The 19,791-nt window shown below is 41.6% G+C and overlaps 4 protein-coding genes across 4 annotated transcripts in view; 1 reads left to right on the forward strand and 3 right to left on the reverse strand.

The window, feature by feature from the left end:
* LOC115397853 (uncharacterized) overlaps window positions 1–50 on the forward strand; it is a 29,898-nt gene extending 29,848 nt beyond the window's left edge. The window contains exon 15 of the transcript XR_003932534.1: window positions 40–50. The gene's annotated coding sequence lies outside the window, so the exon portion shown is untranslated. The remainder of the gene's footprint in view (window positions 1–39) is intronic.
* A 1,377-nt stretch (window positions 51–1,427) lies between these two features.
* On the reverse strand, window positions 1,428–2,084 carry cldn26 (claudin 26). The gene has a single exon (XM_030104337.1). The coding sequence runs from the start codon at window positions 2,082–2,084 to the stop codon at window positions 1,428–1,430; it is 657 nt and encodes a 218-aa protein (XP_029960197.1).
* A 2,357-nt stretch (window positions 2,085–4,441) lies between these two features.
* lztr1 (leucine zipper like post translational regulator 1) lies at window positions 4,442–12,300 on the reverse strand. Its single transcript, XM_030104332.1, has 19 exons — window positions 11,724–12,300; window positions 11,569–11,631; window positions 11,434–11,490; window positions 11,272–11,351; window positions 11,021–11,129; window positions 10,305–10,388; window positions 10,157–10,214; window positions 9,910–10,049; window positions 9,621–9,822; window positions 9,368–9,478; window positions 9,172–9,264; window positions 8,978–9,073; window positions 8,367–8,556; window positions 7,960–8,129; window positions 7,543–7,826; window positions 7,309–7,458; window positions 5,993–6,098; window positions 5,790–5,870; window positions 4,442–5,348 (listed from the first exon to the last, which is right to left on the reverse strand). Exons 1-19 carry the CDS (start codon window positions 11,873–11,875, stop codon window positions 5,232–5,234), a joined length of 2,343 nt encoding a protein of 780 aa, XP_029960192.1. The 5' UTR covers window positions 11,876–12,300; the 3' UTR covers window positions 4,442–5,231.
* Window positions 12,301–13,630: 1,330 nt separating this feature from the next.
* On the reverse strand, window positions 13,631–19,397 carry gal3st1a (galactose-3-O-sulfotransferase 1a). The gene is made up of 3 exons (XM_030105533.1): window positions 19,167–19,397; window positions 15,735–15,885; window positions 13,631–15,549 (listed from the first exon to the last, which is right to left on the reverse strand). Exons 2-3 carry the CDS (start codon window positions 15,860–15,862, stop codon window positions 14,397–14,399), a joined length of 1,281 nt encoding a protein of 426 aa, XP_029961393.1. The 5' UTR covers window positions 15,863–15,885; window positions 19,167–19,397; the 3' UTR covers window positions 13,631–14,396.
* Between the last annotated feature and the right edge of the window lie 394 nt (window positions 19,398–19,791).

Consider the following 19,791-nt stretch of genomic DNA (forward strand, 5'->3'; position numbering starts at 1 on the left):
TCATGAAATCATTCACTAGTAAATATTCTGATATAAAAGATAAGATATTTAACAATCCATACTTGATTTTTGGGCCTTGATTTGTTACAGATGGAGCTTTGATTTTAGGTTTTAACTCTTCTCCTGTGGAATTCAGTTTGTCTTGAATAAAATGGTCAGGTCACAGACACAGTTTCTACATGATTAATGTATTGATCTTGTATTCTGTTGATGAAGCACATATTGTTTTCAGGACTGTTTGTTTTCTCCCTCAGTCCAAATACCTGCATTTGAAGCTATTTGGTGACTCAGTGTTTGCCCTTTGAAGGATTGGCGACGTTTCCAGAATGGATCACTTCACTGCTGGGATTGGCTCCAGCAAACCTACGACCCTGTGTTCAACAAAGCAGATGAATGGATCGTGAAAGGATATATTCAATCGGAGCATAAAATTGATTTATAAATAGTAAACAGTACAAATAGGCATGTATCAAGCGCATACAATTTGATCTCAGCATTTAATTCTGTAATATTTTCTGATCCACAACAGCTCTGCATACGTTTTGGTTGTCAGTGTACAGCAGGGTCCATTAAGGACGAGGAGGAGCTGACTGTGCCAAGTCGCTCCAGCACAGCGGAGCTGCTGCACTGAAATACAACTCCCGTCCAGCTATTCAGTGCCGCCGTGGCAGTGGGCTCACACAACCGAAATACCTGAACATTTACAGATTAAGCATGTTTTCTTCATGTGAATCATTGCGCTGCATCTTGCAATATTTGTCTGTATACTTTCTCAGCTGTATGCAGCCAGATCTCCTTTGATCGACTTTGTGTTTGAAACTTAAGAATTCTCGATTTTTACATTTCTTGAGATTTTCTGTGGTCTTTCGATCTTTTTTGTGCTTTGTGTCCAAATTTTGCAGTGCTGAGCTGGTCACTACTGTTTGGTTGCGTTACAGTCATTAACAATCTGCACAACGTTTTTGAAGCATCTGTAAACTGAAAACTGTAGGTACTGAACACATAGCTCTTAGTTTATAGGGAAAACTTAAGGATTCTGTCTGATTGGTAATTGCTCAAGTCATTTCAAATGCATCATATTACTTCAATGATTTTATCAATATCATTATTTTTTAGTAACAAATATCCCGTATTGTCAACAGTGTGTGTCTGCAGTACACCCTACTATTTCTGAAAACACTGTTGCCATGAATAAAATCATTGCACTTTCTAAATATTTCCATGTCTTTATTAAAGCATTTCCAGTTAATTTCTAACAAATGGGAAACAAAGAGACGTTTGAAGAATCAGATGACAAATGGAAGAAAAAACAAAAGCTTCATACATTCACACCTTCTTTGTGTTTTGGGTCTGAATGACTGAAACGTTCACGGCGTCTCAGTGCTGACAGGCTGAAGTACATCACTTTGCACATGGAAATGAGAAATTTATAAAAGCTCAGTCTTCAGGTAGTGCCGTGTCCTGTGCTTCAGCTGCGGGCTGCTTTGCACACTCGGTGGTCGCTGGTCAAAGTCGCCCATGCACACAGCCACAAAGAACAGAGTCCCCCCGATGGCCAGCGCCAAACCTCCGAACCACCCGGAGAACATGGCCTCGCCGTACTCCCAGCGCGGCATCACATCGGGAAAGCCCTCGTCCCAAAACTCCACCACGGTGGTGTAGGCGACAATAGAGACGGGAGCCAGAGTGGTGAGCCCCGACACCCAGGACAGCACCCCGCTGAGGATGAGGAGCCCCCTCTTCATGGCAGGCTGCTCGACACACACCTCCACGCCCTCCAGGCCGGGGAAGGCAGCCAACACGGATAACCCTCCAGTACATATAGACACCGACATGAGCACCCTGGAGACCTGCAGGTCCATCGGGAGTCCCAGGATGGAATCATAGGCCTTGCACTGAATTCCCACTTCCTCGGTGTAAAGGCAGGTGAGCCACAGCCCGGAGAACCAGTTCTCCACTTCATTGAGGTCTGAGTTCATTGTCTTCCACAGGGGGAGGAAGGTAGTCGTGAGAGATGTGACAAAGCCTCCAAATGTCACGAAGAGCGCAGTCCTTTGCATCATTTTGGTTGTTAAAAACACCATCTTCCGTCGCTGGACGTTGTAAGCGTTGGACTGAGCTTCTGCCGTTCGGTCATCGAAGGTGAAAGACCCAGAATGACTCTGTAGCCCGGCCCACCCGGCGGACGCACCTGAACAGCCCACGTCTTCAGCCTCCTTAATGAAGTGAACCTGATAAGTGGGAGATAATCCAGGACTGCAGCCTGACAACACATACTGTTCTGTTTCAGTGTTCAGGACAGTCACAGGGAACAATGAACTCTGTTGATAGATGAAACCAAATATGTCCAGTGGGATTCTGGACTGTGAGTGAGCACAAGTCGACTTCAATGAATGTAACATGAGCGAAATGGACATGCAGGGCTACTCACATAAAAAAAAAAAAAAAAATATATATATATATATATATATATATATATATATGTATATATTAAAATTCACCCACACGCATTAGTCTAAAAGGCCTTTTCTGTGTTTTTCAGTGTATTTTTTTTATTTTAGCCATTTTAGATAAATCGTTATGCTGAGGTTGGTGGTTGTACTTGTGCATTATTTTGATTCAGGCATTTATTTTCTAAAGACGCAGCAGTGGGAGCTTTTGATTTCCCCAAGTGTCTCAAGTATCTGGACTATGAATAGCGCTTTGTACTCGCTGCAATGGTGCTTTAAGCAATCCAGAAGGGTCCAACAATCGTGAATTCCGCTGTGGGTTCTTTACAGATCTCGCAGTACACGACTGCCAGCTCACAGAAAACCAACCTGCTGCCTCTGCATTTAGGTCAAGCTCACTGCAGAGGCAGAAGATGCCAAAAATGCACAGATATCTAAAGCGCTATATTCCTCACTGCTCTCCAACATGATTAAAGCTCCATTTGGATGTTCAAGCTTACCAGATCTAGGGCCATCAATTAGTATTTCTGTGACGTCTTTGCAAAAAAGGCTTTTAATTCAGTCGGACAAAAACAAAATTTTACATTCAAACACTGCAGAAGCTAAATGAATTCACTTTCTTTAACCAAGAAGCTTTGTCTGACCTTATCGTCCACATATCTGTGGAAAATGAAACCACTGAATGAGTGAGATGGAAGGTCAAGGATTAACCTTCAGCTTCTTGCATGGTGTGTATGTTACAATGACTTCAGGTCATGAAATAAGACAGAAAGAGACTCAAATTCCAATATTTCCCTCCATTCAGGAACTGCAATACTCCACTGTGAGCACTCTCAGCATAAACATACCTTTTTTTTTAAGTATTAATTCTGTTGGAGTTTTGGGATGAATACCCAGCTATCCTGACTCTATTAATGATTGTTAATGCCTGTTGGGATCCATATCAACTTGCGATTTAAAATATCTGTTGGACCTTATAGCCTGTGATGGTATCACACTTATGCTTTAACTTTGTCATTACAATTCACCACTGAATCCTGTTAGTTATTCTGTATAAGTTCACAAATATGGAAGAAAAACACAACCACAACAAAATATCTGGTAAGTCTTTTACTACTGTGTTCAAAATTCTACCAGCTGTGATGCAGAAGGAGTTTATTTATCATGTCTAACCAGCTAACTGGATATTTAATTTTCTTTTAAAGTAAAAGATAAAATCTGGTAGCTCATTTTGAATTTTGTGGCAGCAACAAGTCCATCTTAGAAGAGAAGGGACGGACCACATGACTTCTTCCTCATTCTTGTCTGATGTAGTTTTAAAGTTGCTCGTCAGCTCTGGGTTTTAACAGCCACAATTTTTATTTTGTGAGTTTGTCTTTAAGGATTCTTTTAAAAAACCAATCTGCAGATTTATTGGTTAGAAGTACCAGATCCCCCTCCTATTGCTTTAGGGACACTGTGTATTCTGCAGTCAGGAGACGACAGTAGAATATATTATGCACAGCCTGTTATTTCACAGTTTATATATACACTGTATGTATTTTACCGCAATACAGCAGCCAGCCATCCTGATGTTCAGCTTTTCATCCCAGCTTGTCAAATTTTCCTCCATAATCTATTGTTAATTTTCAGCGACCATTACAAAGCACCAGAGATGGCTGTCGTCTCACAATATCAAACACAGCGAAGCCAAGACCTCAGTAAAATTATGACTTTCCACATGAGAATCACACATGTAATGACCAAAAAAAAATCTGTGATGCAGCTGTGTGTAAGCCATCATGGAAAAGGTCTGGAACTGTGAGATTAAGACTGCTGAAGAAGACCTGATTTCTCCTCTTGATTCTGGGGCAGACTGATTGATAAGATTTATCTCTGGAGTGTTGAACCAGATCAGTTTGCTGGCGGCGCCAAAGGCATTGTAATGTAATCTTTCTACATCACATTCGACAACATTTTAGACCGCAAGAAGACTCAGCATGGTTGGCTCCATATGAAATGATTTATTAAGGCTTCAAATACATGAAACGTACATGGGCAAGTATTTAATAACAGCATACTGATGCCACTAAATACATATATCTGTACTGTATGGAAAGTTTATCCATTAGTAACGGTAAACAGTGATTAGTACAAAGGCTTGACAACATTAAAAGAAACAGGTCAAAGACAGGCATGTTCTACGTTTTGTTGTATAATGATTAGGATTATTTCAAACATACAATCAGGGCTTTCTGACAGTGACAGATGAGTGTAGTACAAGTGATTAATACAGATTTGGATAAATGATTTTGTGTTATATGTCAACAACATCGGTTTTTTTCAATAAAATGAGAATATATCTGAAGGAGCAGAATATTTCTCCTGTCATACGTCTGTATTCTGACAGTAAACTGTATCAGTTAAAGACATTCAAAGCATTAATAAGCAGAATAAAACCTTGCAAAAGTTTGTTTCTGTATCCAAAATAAATAAATGTCAACCTAAATATAAAATGGCCTTTGTTTTTTTTGTTTTCTTTACATTATTTTACAACTTTACGTTGAGGTTTTGAACTCTCTTCACTGAGATGAAGAAGCATGAAAAACCTGATACTACGTGGAAAAAAGGCTTCTATTGTGTGAGCTTTGAGACATGCAGGGTACAACAGAAAAAAAAACAAACAAAAAAACTAAAACAAACGCACTGTGTGTGAGGGAGCAGGGAATGACGAGAAGTTAAGTGCAGCAGAGATTTATGGCTTCTGCGAGAGGAGAACGAGTCCCGGCTCTCGGAGTCATCCTAAATATCGGAGCCCATCTCGGCACACTGTTTGTCTGATATGTGTGTGGCTAGAGACTCAATGATGTCCAACAACAGCAGCTGGCTGAGAGACCGCAGGTTGGGGAGCTTGGATACCTTTGGGAGGGGAGGAGAACAAAAGAAATGAACAAATGAGCAACAAATCAAGGCGGAACAATGAGTCGATCGGGGTAAAACGGGGGACAGGCGGCCCTTGAGTCGCTCATGCATGAGAAATGAAGATAACCGAAAGCAGCAGAACAGAAATACAAACAGCAGAGCTAACTCTCTGATGGAAAAAAAAAAGTGAAAATTGAAGTCTTTTCTGATAACAAACAATAATCGCGGTGCCACTGTGACCCTCATCGGCATGCAATGAGGTGCTTGTACAGCCGGCGGCCGGGCTGTAAACACTCCTCTCTCTACGTGGAAGATGAAGAATGATCCACAAGGAGGCCAAAGTGTCAGTCTCCCACATGGAAGACGGGCCTAGAGGGTTAGCTCAGCTGCAACGAGTGGGCAGCAAACCCCCAGGGCTCCAGATACTAGCCCACCCACCTTAATGAACTGATGGACAATAATGTGGAGGCAGTGCTTCTTCATGTCCAGAGCCTGAGTCTTATCTGCAGCCTCCAGGATCTGAGGGAGGAAAATTGAGGCAGATGTGATTCACTCTGCATACTAAAAAAAAAAAAATGTGCGAGCGAGACACAGCGTGGTCCAATTAGGTCGCTGCTCCCTCGGAGTGAAAACATAAATACCTGCAGGACATTCTCCACAGTCACGTTCATCTCCAGATTCTGCTTACAGTACGCCTGCAGCCTGTTATTGGAAAAGCCGTAGTAATACGGAGCAGCGAACAGATAGCTGTTCATTGAGAGTTAAGGAAGTTCTCTCTCCAAGCAACATTTTATGAAACATTCACTTCACTTATGGTAGTTACTTTAATATCCCTCCATAAAATAATGAGGTCCAACTGCACAATAACACACTGAATAACTGACCAACAGCACAAATAGGCAAACACCAACAGCTTCCACATGTCCAGACTTCTGATTGCAGCCTCTTGCTGTTGTTATATTTCAATCTCTGCAATACTGGTCATACTGGAGGGTTTTGGATTTCTCTGGGGAAAATAAAGCCTGAACACCGAGGCTTCACGGCAGGCACGCTGTGACATTTAGCTTTCGAAACCTCATCAACCTAAAACTCATTAAGACTCCTGTGTTAGAAATTTTCTGAGAAAATAAAAAGTAAGTCATTTCAAGGGTTTTCTGTCTTTCATTGCAGCAATATAATAATATCTAAATCACACAATAAGCAAGCATGAGCAGAAAAATAAAAGTACTGTCATTATAGGAAAAACATTCATTCTCAAGAAAACGTGTACATACTGTAATTATGTCTATTTTAAATAGGAATTTCATGTAAATATTTGAATAGAAAATCAAATTAGAAAGTCATCTTTCACTTTAACAGACATTTTAAAAAGTTCTCTCCTAATCTATTGTCAAGAAAAGTGCAAATGTTGTGAGCAACGGATAGGATTTTTAAAAATGTATCATTAGTTTTTCTTTTTTGTTTGGATTTACTAAAACATAAAATACGGCAGTGTACGCCTGATTATGTTTGACGAAAAAAACCCAATCGCGTGGCTATTTTAATGCCATTTCATTACATTGTGGCTTCTACCCGAGGAAGATTTTTCTTTAATGACACAAATTATATCAAGACGAAACAAATTTTTATGAAGAGGTGGAACAATTAATATCAGAGATCTGAGACGGAGCATTAAAAGATGGTTTATCTTCATGTACCCTGGAAAATTTCCCAAAGTGACATGTTTAGAAGGAATTTACGGTTTCAGATAAACGTTATTACCAAACGCTTGCTACAGCAGGATCTGCCGATTGAGGCTTATTGATATTATAAACTTGATTGACAGCACAGAGACACCAACTCTTACAGAGCCACTTAAAAATGTAGAAAGATGGTATTTTTTTTAACTGCAATCATCCTGGGCATCACCTGTTCTGTGTTTATATGTAACCACTTCAAAACTAAAAGACAAGGATACAGGGAGTCCTCTGGAGGCATGTTGACGTCCCCGTAGTAGATGTAGCGCAGCATGGATTCAAAGGCCTGCTTGCTTGGAACCATCTCGCCAATGGATATATTCACCTGTCCGTCCTCTGGCATGAAGGAGCGGAACATGGCCTCGAAGTAACTGAGCAGTGAACGGGCAAAAGTTACAAGCTTTATCGTTGTGCCGATACTGATCCAAAAAGTGAAAGAGGACTGTTATCCGCACCTGGATCGAGCAGCCAGGATGGCTTTATGTGCCGGCCGCGGGTGACCGTCTAACAGCAGGATGATGTCGCAGAACTCCAGGCCGCCGCCCTCCAGGTAGGCCTTCATGTCCTGCACCAGCGAGGTGCCGATGTCCACCGGCTGGTCCGAGTACAGCCTGGGGGGCGGCTGCTGCTTCCGCCGGACTATCTCCACTATCAGCGGGGTGGAGAGATGCTCAAACTCTTTGGTCATGATCACCTGGTTGAAGTGTGACTCCTTCACCACAAAATTCAGACAATGTTCCTGGAGAAAGAAATGGATTCTTGGCGTCACTATCAGGACAAAACATCTTTTATTTTCTTTATTGATTGACTCTTGTCAGGGGATTTGGGGAAAAAATAAAAATAAAATACATTTCACAGAAATTGCAATGCACCTTGAGTTGGTCCAGCTGCAGCTTGTTGGCGTTTTCACAAACGCTGAGGACATTCTGCAGGTCGACAGAGGCTTCGATGTACTGCACACACAGCTGCTCCAGCCGAGACAGCTTAAAGTGAAGAGCCAGTTTGTAAACATCCATGATCAGGAGGACATCCTGCACATGACCTGTGTGGAGACAGACGGGAGGAATTCTTATTGATTCAGCACCAATCACATGCAAACAGCAGCGCAAAGCGCTTTTCCTCCGAATGAAAAAGCAATTGTGAAGTATTAACAGACAACGATATCAAAGACTAACTAAATATGGTACCATAGAAGCACGATCAACAAGAGGATTAAGGCAGAATATGGGATTTCAAAAGTTATTAAATGTATTTAATAACTGTAAAAACAGCAAGGTACCTCTGCGAGGGTACTGGATCTTGTCTGTGTAGAGAAACTGCATCAAGACTTCAAAAGGCTGGGCCTCGGCTTCCCTGATGGACACCTCCAGCAGCGGCTGCGTGCCTGATGGCCTGCTGCCTGCTGGGATATCCCTCGGGCCTCCAGCTGCTCCCTCGTCACTCTCCTCACTGCTCTCCTGTTTAGTCCTCTGCGCACACAGACAACAAGTCATACAGCTTTATTCCTCTTTACCATTCCAGTGACACACAGAGCAATATGTGAATATGAATGACTAGAGTTGTACCTGCAGCTACGCTGCATCAATTCCTGTCAATCAAGCTGAAATTAATTAGATTAAGAGCTGCTGAATGTTAACAAACATAATAGTGGTTGGTGCTCAGTGAATGAACAAAATGCTGCTTTCTGTCAATATTTATATGTAAGAAATCAATATCAGGTTAAATCTCCTTTCATAAACTGGCTCACAGTGTTGGATTTGTGTGCGTAATAGCTGAGAAACAAAACACAAAAGCATGGGTTTACATGTACAAATGTCTTCTGAGTGAAATCTTTTTTTTTTTTTTTTTAATCTCAAAAGGAATAACGAGTAGTGTCTGCACTGCTCCGACCTGCCGCTGCCTATCCCGAGCCTGCAGGATTTTCTTCCGCAGCCACTGACATCGTGCAGTCACTATGGCGATGTGCCCCAAGACCCTCTCTTCCCTCTGTAAACAACATATCAGGAGTTACGTCAATACAAACAAAAACATGTCATGAAGGTCATTTAAAAATAACACCAAAAGCTCAAAACACCCAAACATACCTCGCCGAGAATAAATTCCACGTCACAGAATTGTCGGTTCTCCCACAGTTTGCCGTAGTCTTCATGGAGCGTACACTTTGGGTAGGATGAAAACTGCAACATCCACATTTTAGGAACAGTTTGTGATCGTTTCTTCAGAGGATGGATCTTTAAACGCAGTGCGCAGTGTGTTGGTGCATTTCAGAGTAAAACTGACCTGGAATCTGTACATCTCTCCACTGCGGACATTGTTGTCTACAGTCCCTCCGAAGATGTACATAGCGTCTTGAATCACAGCAGCGGCGTGGAAGAGTCTCCCACTCGGCATCTCAAGGAGCAAAGACAGACTACATAAAGGCTTTACGCGAAATTATATTGAGGGTTCAAAAGATTCTCTGAAAATGTAATGTTTCTGGTTGATCCGGATTAAACAGCAGTTAGCACAGCCAGAAAATGTGTTTGCTTCGTACCTCGCTGTCGAGGCTGGGGTGGATCACCTCCCAGGTCTGAGAGTCCACGTCGTAGCAGTGCAGCTCATTGGGCAACGTGTTGTCAGCAGCACCCCCGAAGACATACAGGTGCCGGTCGAAGGCCACCATAGTGTGTCCGTAACGTCTCTGGGGGGGCGGAGGGGAGCCCCGCAGTAAATGTTCGGTGGGTATTCGCGTCCACCTGAAACAGTGAAGAGACGAGTCTCGTGTGACGCTTCTAACTACAGGATTCGTGACATTTAGATGGAACAAAAGACTTTTCACTCACATATGGCCTTTGAACTCAAACTGAAAGAGATTATTTGTGATCTTGGCTCCACTCTGACCAGAAAACACAAACATCTTGTCCCTGCACACAGCAACAGGGAAGTTGCAGCAAGAAGGAGGAATCTCCCCACTCTGATCAATCTGATTGACACAAGAGCAAAAACAAAGTCAGCGACACTCAGAAAACATTAGGGAGCTCGAGACTCTTCAGGATATTCTGTGAAAATATGGGAAAAAATGAAACCAGCCTCCTCCCAGCAGGCGTGTTCTCGGTCCTGCAGACTGATTGTCCACATGTCATTCAGCCTGCATGGAAAACAATGGAAAATGACTAATCAAGTCATATCCTAAAATCAATGTGAGTGTGATGACTGAGAACATTACTAGGGAGCAAACCTCGCATTTCCATCGTAGCCTGCAAATATCCACAGTTTATCGTTGTACACAGTGGCTCCATGTGCAGATCGAGCCACTGGTAAGCTGAAACCAGAAACAAGCGTTTTAAACACATGGGAGCGCTGCATCAACCACACCAACTTGAGAAAAAACACCCACCAAATACAACTAAAAATATATATTATTCTTTTAACTAATTATTCTAACAAATAAAATATAGTATGTTTAAATAATGGTTATTGATTGGTTTTCTCTTGAAACTAATCAATATATGCATGTATACGTAACTTATTATATGTAATAAATACTACATAACATGAGCGGTTTTACCATCCATCAACAAGACCTTGATAAACAGGTAAACTTATCCACCCACATAAACAGCTGTCAAACACTAAGGACACAATGACTCTTACTACTGCGAAGCATCACTTAGCAGTATTTGATTTACTGTTGTGACTTTACAGACCACTCATCTATTCTTTTCACTGGCTCCGGCTCTCAGTAACAGGCTGTAAGTGGCTCATGAATCCTGGCAATTTGATTAAGCTTTTAATTCCAAGGCACTGTCGAATAAATTTGATGTCAAGAGGCAGTTACTTTAATTTGTATTTCTTTTTACTGATAAATGTGACAGTCCTTTAGAATCTTCAGACCAGTAAATAGACACATCTACTTTTTACTTTCTACGTAAATTTAGAAATGAAACTCCTTACCTCCCCTCCACTTTCCATTCAGTCCACTGCCCAGTAGCAAATTTGTACTCAAAAAGGTCATTTTTGTTTTTCAAATTAGAATTTGAGTAGATGTCTCCTGTGTATCCCCCTGAAACATGAGAAAAAGATTAGAGAAGTGCCCCATCTAGATGTTGGTAGAAGTATACAATTTTCAAGTTGTGATGTTCCCTTTGAAAAGTACCTAAAGAAAGTAAAATCTGTGTTTTCTTTTGATAAAAGAGATTGATTACCAAACACAAACATGCTGCTGCCATAGACCACAGCTGAGTGGTGGTATCTGGGGGCAGGAGGCGTCCCGGTAGTGAAAGCTCTACAGAAATATAAAACATCAAGCATTAACACATATTGTTAAGAGCAGCGACAGTCATGTCTGTAAAAGACCTCAGTCTCACCTGCACCAGGAACAGTCCTTCACATCAAAGCGGAGTAGATCATTGAGCATGTTTTTGCTGTCGGGAGACAAAAAGACAAACTTGTAGTAAACAATGAGACAGCTCTAAAGGACTGGTCAGGTCAGCATCACTCACCCATTGTCTCCCCCAAACACGTATATGGCGTCTCTGTAGGCCACGACGGTATGCTTGCTGCGCCTGCATGAAGGAGTTGATGGTAAATACAGGAACACTCGGGTTTGGGGGAAATCCTGCTGCTGCTGCTGCTGCTGCTGTGTGGACGTGTTTACCTTGCTCCCACGAACTCATCACAGGGTGGGAGTCTCCTCCAGCGATGGACGGTCTCAAACGGGCCGAAATTGAGCGTCAGATATTCCACGCTGTCCGAGCAGCTGTGGTCGAAATCAACACTCGGGGCCACTTTAGTTGATTTGCAGGACATTTTTGCTAACTCATCCGGGAGGAGCGGCTCTCAGTCCCACTCATCTGCACAAACGTCCTCAGACTGCGACATTTCTACTGCCAGCCATGCATCCCCAGGAATAACTAGTCCTTCACCTCAGTCAGCTTTGCGAAAGGCAGAGATTGTTGTGATCCTTCTGCTAACAATTAGCTGTTGGCGATGCTACAAATTGACGTTAGCCGCACGGCTAGCCACGGCTAGCTAGTTAGCTTTGTACAACAAAACAGCCAGAGTCCGGGTGAATAATAGTTACTGGGCCTTGCCCGTGTCTCACCGGTGTACCCAAAAGCGATTCCGTGCATTCGGTTGTTGACAGAGCATTGATTAAACTCCTATCAAAGCATCGGACCCAGGAAGAAAACAAGCAAAACAACAGCGCTGTCATTAAAGAGCAAGGATCCACCACGCCCCCTCCCTGGCTTCTTCTCTAAGTTAATCGCAGAATCCTTCAGGGTACGTGCTGCCTCCTAGTGGTCAACAGTGTAACACCACTCCATCCAATCCGCACGGTGACTCCAAGCTATGGACTATATGCACAGCTCCATTGCTTCATGAAGTTCAGACAGCACCTTTATTTCCTGTGTTTCATGATAGACTAACCTGTCTCACGACAGCTCTGCCACTTCACGTGACTCACTTTGCATCAATATGGTTCCTTCTTTCTGTATGAAGATGTCATTTAGAACTTTCCTGCCAGAGGAGTTTGCAACAATGTATCGTTTTAAATGACGCCATCATCTAATTTGACCTAGATATGCAAATGAGCCCTCTACACAAATTAGAAGATGACGTCATTTAGAACGTTCCAAAGTGACGAGTTGGCAACAATATATCAGTTTTAAAGCTTTTTTTTTGCAAAACAGAAGAAAGTGTATCATATTTAATTTAATAATTAAGCATTTAATGTAAATATTAACATTATTTCACAATATGCACTTTCATTTAAACCGTTTTGACACTGTAATATGTATAACACTACTCACCATTCGATTCAGCACCAATAAGGGTCTTTCTTTGCACAAACTTCATATCAGCTCAGGTGGACTTTCCAGGAGGAAAAACCAGACTGAAAGCAGTGAATGACAGTTCCAAAGCAGCAGTTTCATTACCTTTTCTTCTTGAACATGATTAAAATATAGTTTTAATACATTTGTAACATTGGTGTAGGGAGCTGTGGAGCCACAGCAAAACCTTCAACTTTTTGGCTGTTTATTGTGTGTTTTATATCATCTCATTGTAAGACATGTTTTTTACTTTTATTTTGTACAAAGTACATTTGCCTAAAAATGCAAATATTTCAAGGTGTCCATTTGGTTCTGCTATTCAACAGTTTTTAAAGTTTACAGTTATTTTCTTAGTGCTTTCATCCCCTCAGCAATCAGGCTGTTTAACAGATGTGCCTGAGTTGAACCGAGTACATTAGCACTATTTTATTGTACTTTTGTTATTTATTTGCGTGCAAATGATTTGTGTGTGCTGCTGGACACCTGAATTTCTCCCTTTGGGAGATTAATAAAGTTTCATCTATCTATCTATCTATCTATCTATCTATCTTTGAGTAATATAGCACGGTTTAGTGATTTTGTGTGTTAAATCAAACTGTTGTAACTGTAGACATGCATCTAGACATCAAAAATCACATTGATTAGTATAATGAAAACTAAAAAAATACAAATATGACAGTATCATAGGCAACAAAAGTCAAGCAAAATAAAGAAACAAAGAATATATTTATTAAGTGCATTACGCAGAATTCATTTTATTGATGCACAGTTGTATAAAAACGTTTATATCCAAACATTCATCCTGACTGGAAAGGCAACCATGGAAATGAAGAACACTAAGAAATACTGCAGCCGTGGAGCCTTGAAACTGAGTGATTGCTATCAACATGTAGGTTTTTCAGGGAAAACATTTGCCTCAGCAAAGGTATGTATTGAGTCACTCCTTCCTAATGATATGGCAGAGTTTGTGCTCCACGAGCAGTGAAGTTATACATAAATATGAACTTTTGCATGTGTAGGTTAGCCTTTAGTAGTGAATCAGTTTGAAGTTAAGGTTTTAAATGTGGGGAATAGGCACCAAAGATAAAACAATAATTCCACCTTTGTGTCAAAGGGTTTATACAATGAGTGAAATTCATATTTCACTCAACTCAGAACAAGCTTACATGGGAAATAAGGAACAATTTAAAGTCTGACAACTCACTCTAAAACATTAGGAACAGTACCAAAATTCATGTACATATTGTATAGCTGTTCGGTTTTTCTAGATTGTGAGGTCAATGGTATGTTTCTTTTTATTCACAAGCACCTTTCAGATTTAATATTGAGAACAATAATATAAAATGCAATGAAGAGGATGTGGATTCATTTAAAGTAAAACAAAGCAGGACATGTGAGAGGAAGCCTTTCCCTCTTGTTCTATCAGAAGCAGTCAGATTCCTCTTCTTCAGTTCGATCTGCAGACCTGGATTGGCTCCTCCTGCTCAGATCCTTGGTCACCACCAGTTGAAGATGTCTCGCACATGACTCCACAGCTTTGTGAGCCACAGGTTCACCCCAAGCTCTGTCAGATATTGAATTTCTGGAATCAACATCTTTCGGCACAGTTTCCGATGTGCTTTGTTCACATTTTTCTTCAGGTTGTAGCCCAGGATGGACTTTTCCCCGATGGGCTGCCAGGGCTGCATGGCTGTCTCCTGGATGCTGGCAGCTTCCACCGCATGACCCCCCTCGATGCAGATGGACGCCATCTCCTTGTTCCTCCTCCTGAGCTCCGCCACATCCCTGGCCATGCGCTGGGATCCATACACGTCTACTTTCTTCCAAAACGTTTGGTTGACATGTCGGTACAGCTTCCAGTCAATCGCGTTCCACTCGAGGGCCCTGGCTCTCAGCTCAGGGGTGAGCTTCGACACGGTGGATCTGCTGCGGGCGTTGAGCTTGAAGAAGAGCAAGTCATCCATCTCCCAGCAGAGGGCATCCTTAAGCAGGATAAGTGATTCCTCAAAGTATTCCACCAGCATGACCAACTGAAAGCGCTGAGTGATGAATCCTATCGCTTCATCCACCCGAGGGTCGTCCAGCTGCAGAGTGTTGTCCTGACCGAAGTCAAAGAACAGCAAGTTTTTGAGGTAGAAAGAGTTGAAGCCCTCTGGATCAAAGTAGAGTTTGGGGTCAAGTAGAAACTCTGTCAGCTTGTCATCACCCGGTATCTTCCAGGTAAAAGGAATCAGTCGACCGAAGTAGTGGAAGGACGACTCAAAAAGTTCTGCGGGGTCTCGCAGTATCGTGATGTAGGACGTGTCCGAGGGCAGCAGTTTTGCAACCTCGGGCGCGTTGAAACGCATGTGATTACAGATGATATTGAAGCACATTCCAGGTCTGTAGTCTTTCACCTGCGAGCGCTGGAAAAGCGACGGGTAGAAAAAGTCATTTCTGCTGTCAGGGAAGGCAAATTTGAGCCTGTGTTTTTCTCCAAAGCGGAAAAGTATGTTGAGGAATGTGCTGCTGGCCGTTTTGTGGGTCTTCATGAACATAATATCCACTTTAGGGGCACAGGTCTGGCCAGCGCTCCTTAGTGAGGTGTTGGCGGTTGGTTTGGGGTGGAGCTGGGATGGACGGTGAGCGCAGGAGTAAGGTACTGGAACCCTTTAAAAAAGAAAACATTCAAATAAATGTCTTGATGTGTTTTACGCGCGCACAAAATAACTGAAAGCAGTAAAGTTGAATAATATTTGAAGGCGGTTGCAATATATATATATATATATATATATATATATATATATATATATATGTGTATATATATTCAATACACTTTTGCATCAGGGTCTTACTCGGGCAGACTGAAGTTGATCTGTGGGGTGGAGAGGCAGTAAACCAGGATGGTGCAGCTGGTCAGGAGGGTTCCCAGGACCAGGCCTTTGCAGACAGACCTCCAGTGCCTTCCTCTCTTGCCAGTCATGGTCCAGCTCAATCAAAGATCCCCTTTGAAACGCAGAGCAAATCTTATTGTCATAAACTATCACGATCAGCTTCACTTTGGCAGAGTTTCCTCAACATTTCTCTTCATTACCATCGAGCTGCTGGGAAGCAAAACAGCAACCATGTTGTGATAATCATCCATCAAACTTGTGACAAACAGGTGGTGTCTTAATATTTGCAGCAGGCTGTATTTAAGGCATCCAGCTGATTGATGAAGTGGTGGTTCACAATATTTAACTAAACACAAAACCTTTCCTTTACGTAAAAAGTGAACAGTTTGTATACATCAAAATTAATGCATTCACCACATTACAAAAAAAAGAAAAACAATTATAAAAACAATGCAAAGTGGTGCAAATTAGCATAAATATATAAAAAAAACTTGTGCCAGTATCAGTGAGCTGCTAAACACAAAGTACAATACAAAGTACAAAAGAAAAGATGCAATTTTTTCAACCCCCGTGTCTTTAACTGTCGTCAAGCAACCTGCCAAAGGTCAAAATAAAAGCAGAAAACACCTAAACTGGAAGTCAATCTCTGCTGACTGCGAATAAAGAAACAATCGGCAAAATAAAAACACTGATCATCCCCAGAAAATAAAGGTTACTTGCAATGCACAGTTAGCTCCTACTGAGGATTTTTATTATTGTAGTTCATTAGTTTAATATATCAAAAGACAAGTAAGTTCAGCAAAAATTCTTCAATTTGGTATCAATATTTTAGCAGCGAAAGACCCAGTTCATCATCTTTTGAGGCAAAGTTATCTCGTGGATCACAGTCCAGTCAATCACATGGACTTTAAACACAGTATGAAGATGAACTGTATGGTGAGCTATGGTGAGATGATGCACTCGGAACCTCAAATGGCGAACCCCGTGTTTCTCAACTGCCTTGAAAGATAAATAATGCACTACCGTGGAAAGTGATATTGCATCCCTCTGGCGCACGGAGGTAAGACGAGCCACCTGCTGACTCAGCTGCCTCAGCACCAAAGTAACACTCACCACCTGGAATGTGCAGCTTATGGGACCCAATGAGGGAGGAATAGGTATAACATGGTGACCATTATGTTTGGATAGATGTTTAATAGAGACAAGAATGACGATTCAGTCAACAAATGACTGTTCCGTACAATTATTACTCCTACCTAGGTTAGTTATCTAATGTTGCATTCCTGACAATCTCTGAAAGGTTTCACTTCCTGCTGGGAAAAATCAATATGAACACTGTTTAAACTAGGAACTTCTGGAAAAGTGGATTCAACAGCTGCATTTCTACACATGTAGACACAACTCTTGTGTGAATGAAAATCAAAATTAAAAGTGAGCATCCTGCAGTAAAATAGCTCATGTATGTAATTCATATCATAATGGAATAAGACAGAATAAGTTTTACATATTACACATTATGCTGACAAACCTAATCTCCTGAACTGATGAGAATGCATGAAACATTTTGGACATTGGAATGATTCTTATATGAGGCAAAGTAAGAATTCTGGATAATCTCTAAAGGTGCATTGTGCTTTAAATCCTTGCACTTCTCTGAAGTTATAAAAAAAAAACTTGCAATGTATCCAGAAGAAAAAAACAAAACACTTTCCTCAGCCTATAGGAGCAATTCAAGCTAAAAGCAGCACTTTTCAAAGTAAGCAAAGCAGAGACCTTTTTTTTGTGATGTAGAGATATATTATTATTGTTGTCTTACTGGCAATGTGTTATCTGTAACAGAGGGAATCTCTACCGCCGCTCAGCTTCGTCGTGTGTGAAAACCCTGGAAAAGTTCCAGAATGGTTGAAACTCCTGGAACTTATCCAGCCAGTGATTCCCGAGCAGGTGCTTCACCAGCTCTCCTTTTTCCCACAAATTAATTGCGTGTCACTTTCTGTATCTTCAGAATAATAAAATAATAATGCATTAATTTTATATAGCACTTTTCAGGACACTCAAAGACGCTTTACATTGCATTATTCATTCACTCTGGGTGGTAGTAAGCTACTGCTGTAGCCACAGCTGCCCTGGGGCAGACTGACGGAAGCGAGGCTTCGGCCCCTCCGACCACCACCAACCTCTCACAACTTTCATACTAGGCAAGGTGGGTGAAGTGTCTTGCCCAAGGACACAACGACAGTTTTACGCCTGCGGGAGCGGGGATCGAACCGCCAACCGTCTGGTTATAAGACGACCTGCTCTACCAACTGAGCTACTGTCGCCCCAAGAAATGCAAACAAATGCTGAAAGAGCAGAAGTCATTACATCTATAGAATCTAAACTAACAAAACCTGATCATTAGCAAACAACTATTCCACATTGTTTTCTGTTTGTCTGGTAATAAATTCTCATGTGAGCATATTTATTTAATGCATGATTATGTTTTATTCCCTAAGAATTATATTCCTTTATTCCATTGAAAGCAAACTGCAAGGAAAAAAAGATGATTGATTACAACGATCAAGTGTTCTCAGACCATTGTGTACATTTACTTTCACAGTGTGGAGTCCATCCTTTGACACTCTGGACATTGTTCTTGCTCTGCTTCTTCAGAGCTGAGATCTCAGCTTTTTTCCTCAAATGAGATTCATTCAATTTACTCAACGTTAAGTCTGAACAAATGTTAGTGCCTGGAATACCATTAACGCTTTACATTTTGCATTGTCTAGTTTTTTAATATAGATAAAGGGCAAAACTCTTCAGTCTTGTTTGTCTGTGTTAACTTACTGGGTCCTTTACTTGTGAATGAACTGAAAGCAGCATTAAGCTTCAGCCTTATACAAACATCACACTCTAAATGACACAAAAAGAGCTGTTTCTTCACCTTGGGTGAACTTGATGGTGAAGTATAACAGTGGCAAGTCAGAGTGAGTTCTTCCCAGTTATATTGAGGGAATGTCCAGTGTCAACCTGTATATGATGAGTTCACCTAAGACCCCCAGACACATGAGGGAAAAAGTGTTTTTTGACTTGTTTAAATAAGTTTCTGCAAAATATTCTCCTCTATGTTATATTAAAAATAAGAAAAGGAAAAGGTGCTGCTTACTATCAAATAGAGAAATATTGTGACCCCCTCCCTTTTTTTGCCAGAACGCACACTAAACACCAAAATCAGATCTTTTTTTCCATGATTAAAAAAAATACAGATTATAAAGAGATAGCATTTAAGACCATGCTGAACTTTTTCTGTTTTCTTTACAACACCCAAGAGTTTAATGATTCACATGATTAAAAGCCTGAATCTAACCCTGCAGAGAAAATACACTTCAACCAAACGCTTGGAGGAATTCTTACCCTCATAGATCCGAAGAGAAGTTAGTGGGAGGATTTCCTGCACGGCCGCATTGTTTGTCCGACAACTTCGAGATAATTAAGACAAAGTCAATCTCCCTCCTGCAGCTGCTGGTGCGTCTGATCCTGAAATGCACATAGTGGTAAAGACATGGCCCAGTCCGTCCTCCTGGTCCTCCTACCTGCCTGCACACCTGACGCCTGTCGGCTCCCCCCACCCAGCTTCTCCAGTCCGACAGTGATCCTGCTAAATAAAGCTCTGCGGGGAGGCTCACCTCTCCTCCTGTGAGGACTGAGAGAGAGAGAGGGAGAGAGGGAGAGAGAGAGAGAGAGAGAGAGGGAGAGAGAGAGGCAGGCTGGATAATCTCTGCTCTGTCTCCATACAGAGGCCTATTGAGTTTGGACACTGGAGTTCTGAGCTGCAAGCTGATAGGAGGAATAGAAAACCATAACAAAAAAGAAAAGAACAAATCCAATGCACAAAGGGTCTAATTGTACCAGTTGATCAAGACAGTGCATGTTTTGTTTGAAATGGTTAATTAGCAAGCTGAGTCTTGATATATGGTGGCAGATATGTACATCCATACATTCTGCATACTACTTAACTTTAACACAATCTGGATTGTCT

Source organism: Salarias fasciatus, chromosome 12 (assembly GCF_902148845.1).
Source record: "Salarias fasciatus chromosome 12, fSalaFa1.1, whole genome shotgun sequence".
In the NCBI taxonomy this organism is placed as follows: domain Eukaryota; kingdom Metazoa; phylum Chordata; class Actinopteri; order Blenniiformes; family Blenniidae; genus Salarias; species Salarias fasciatus.

What these genes read in the sequence shown, in the direction of transcription:
- cldn26 (XM_030104337.1), bottom strand. Translation starts at nt 2,084, where the DNA reads ATGGTGTTTTTAACAACCAAAATGATGCAAAGGACTGCGCTCTTCGTG.
- lztr1 (XM_030104332.1), bottom strand. Translation starts at nt 11,875, where the DNA reads ATGTCCTGCAAATCAACTAAAGTGGCCCCGAGTGTTGATTTCGACCAC. An exon ending in GAATGGAAAGTGGAGGGGAG is followed by an intron (nt 10,389 to 11,020) that starts GTAAGGAGTTTC and finishes TTCTGGTTTCAG; the next exon opens with CTTACCAGTGGCTCGATCTG. An exon ending in GATCCAGTACCCTCGCAGAG is followed by an intron (nt 8,130 to 8,366) that starts GTACCTTGCTGT and finishes GTCTCCACACAG; the next exon opens with GTCATGTGCAGGATGTCCTC.
- gal3st1a (XM_030105533.1), bottom strand. Translation starts at nt 15,862, where the DNA reads ATGACTGGCAAGAGAGGAAGGCACTGGAGGTCTGTCTGCAAAGGCCTG. An exon ending in ATCAACTTCAGTCTGCCCGA is followed by an intron (nt 15,550 to 15,734) that starts GTAAGACCCTGA and finishes TCTTTTTTAAAG; the next exon opens with GGTTCCAGTACCTTACTCCT.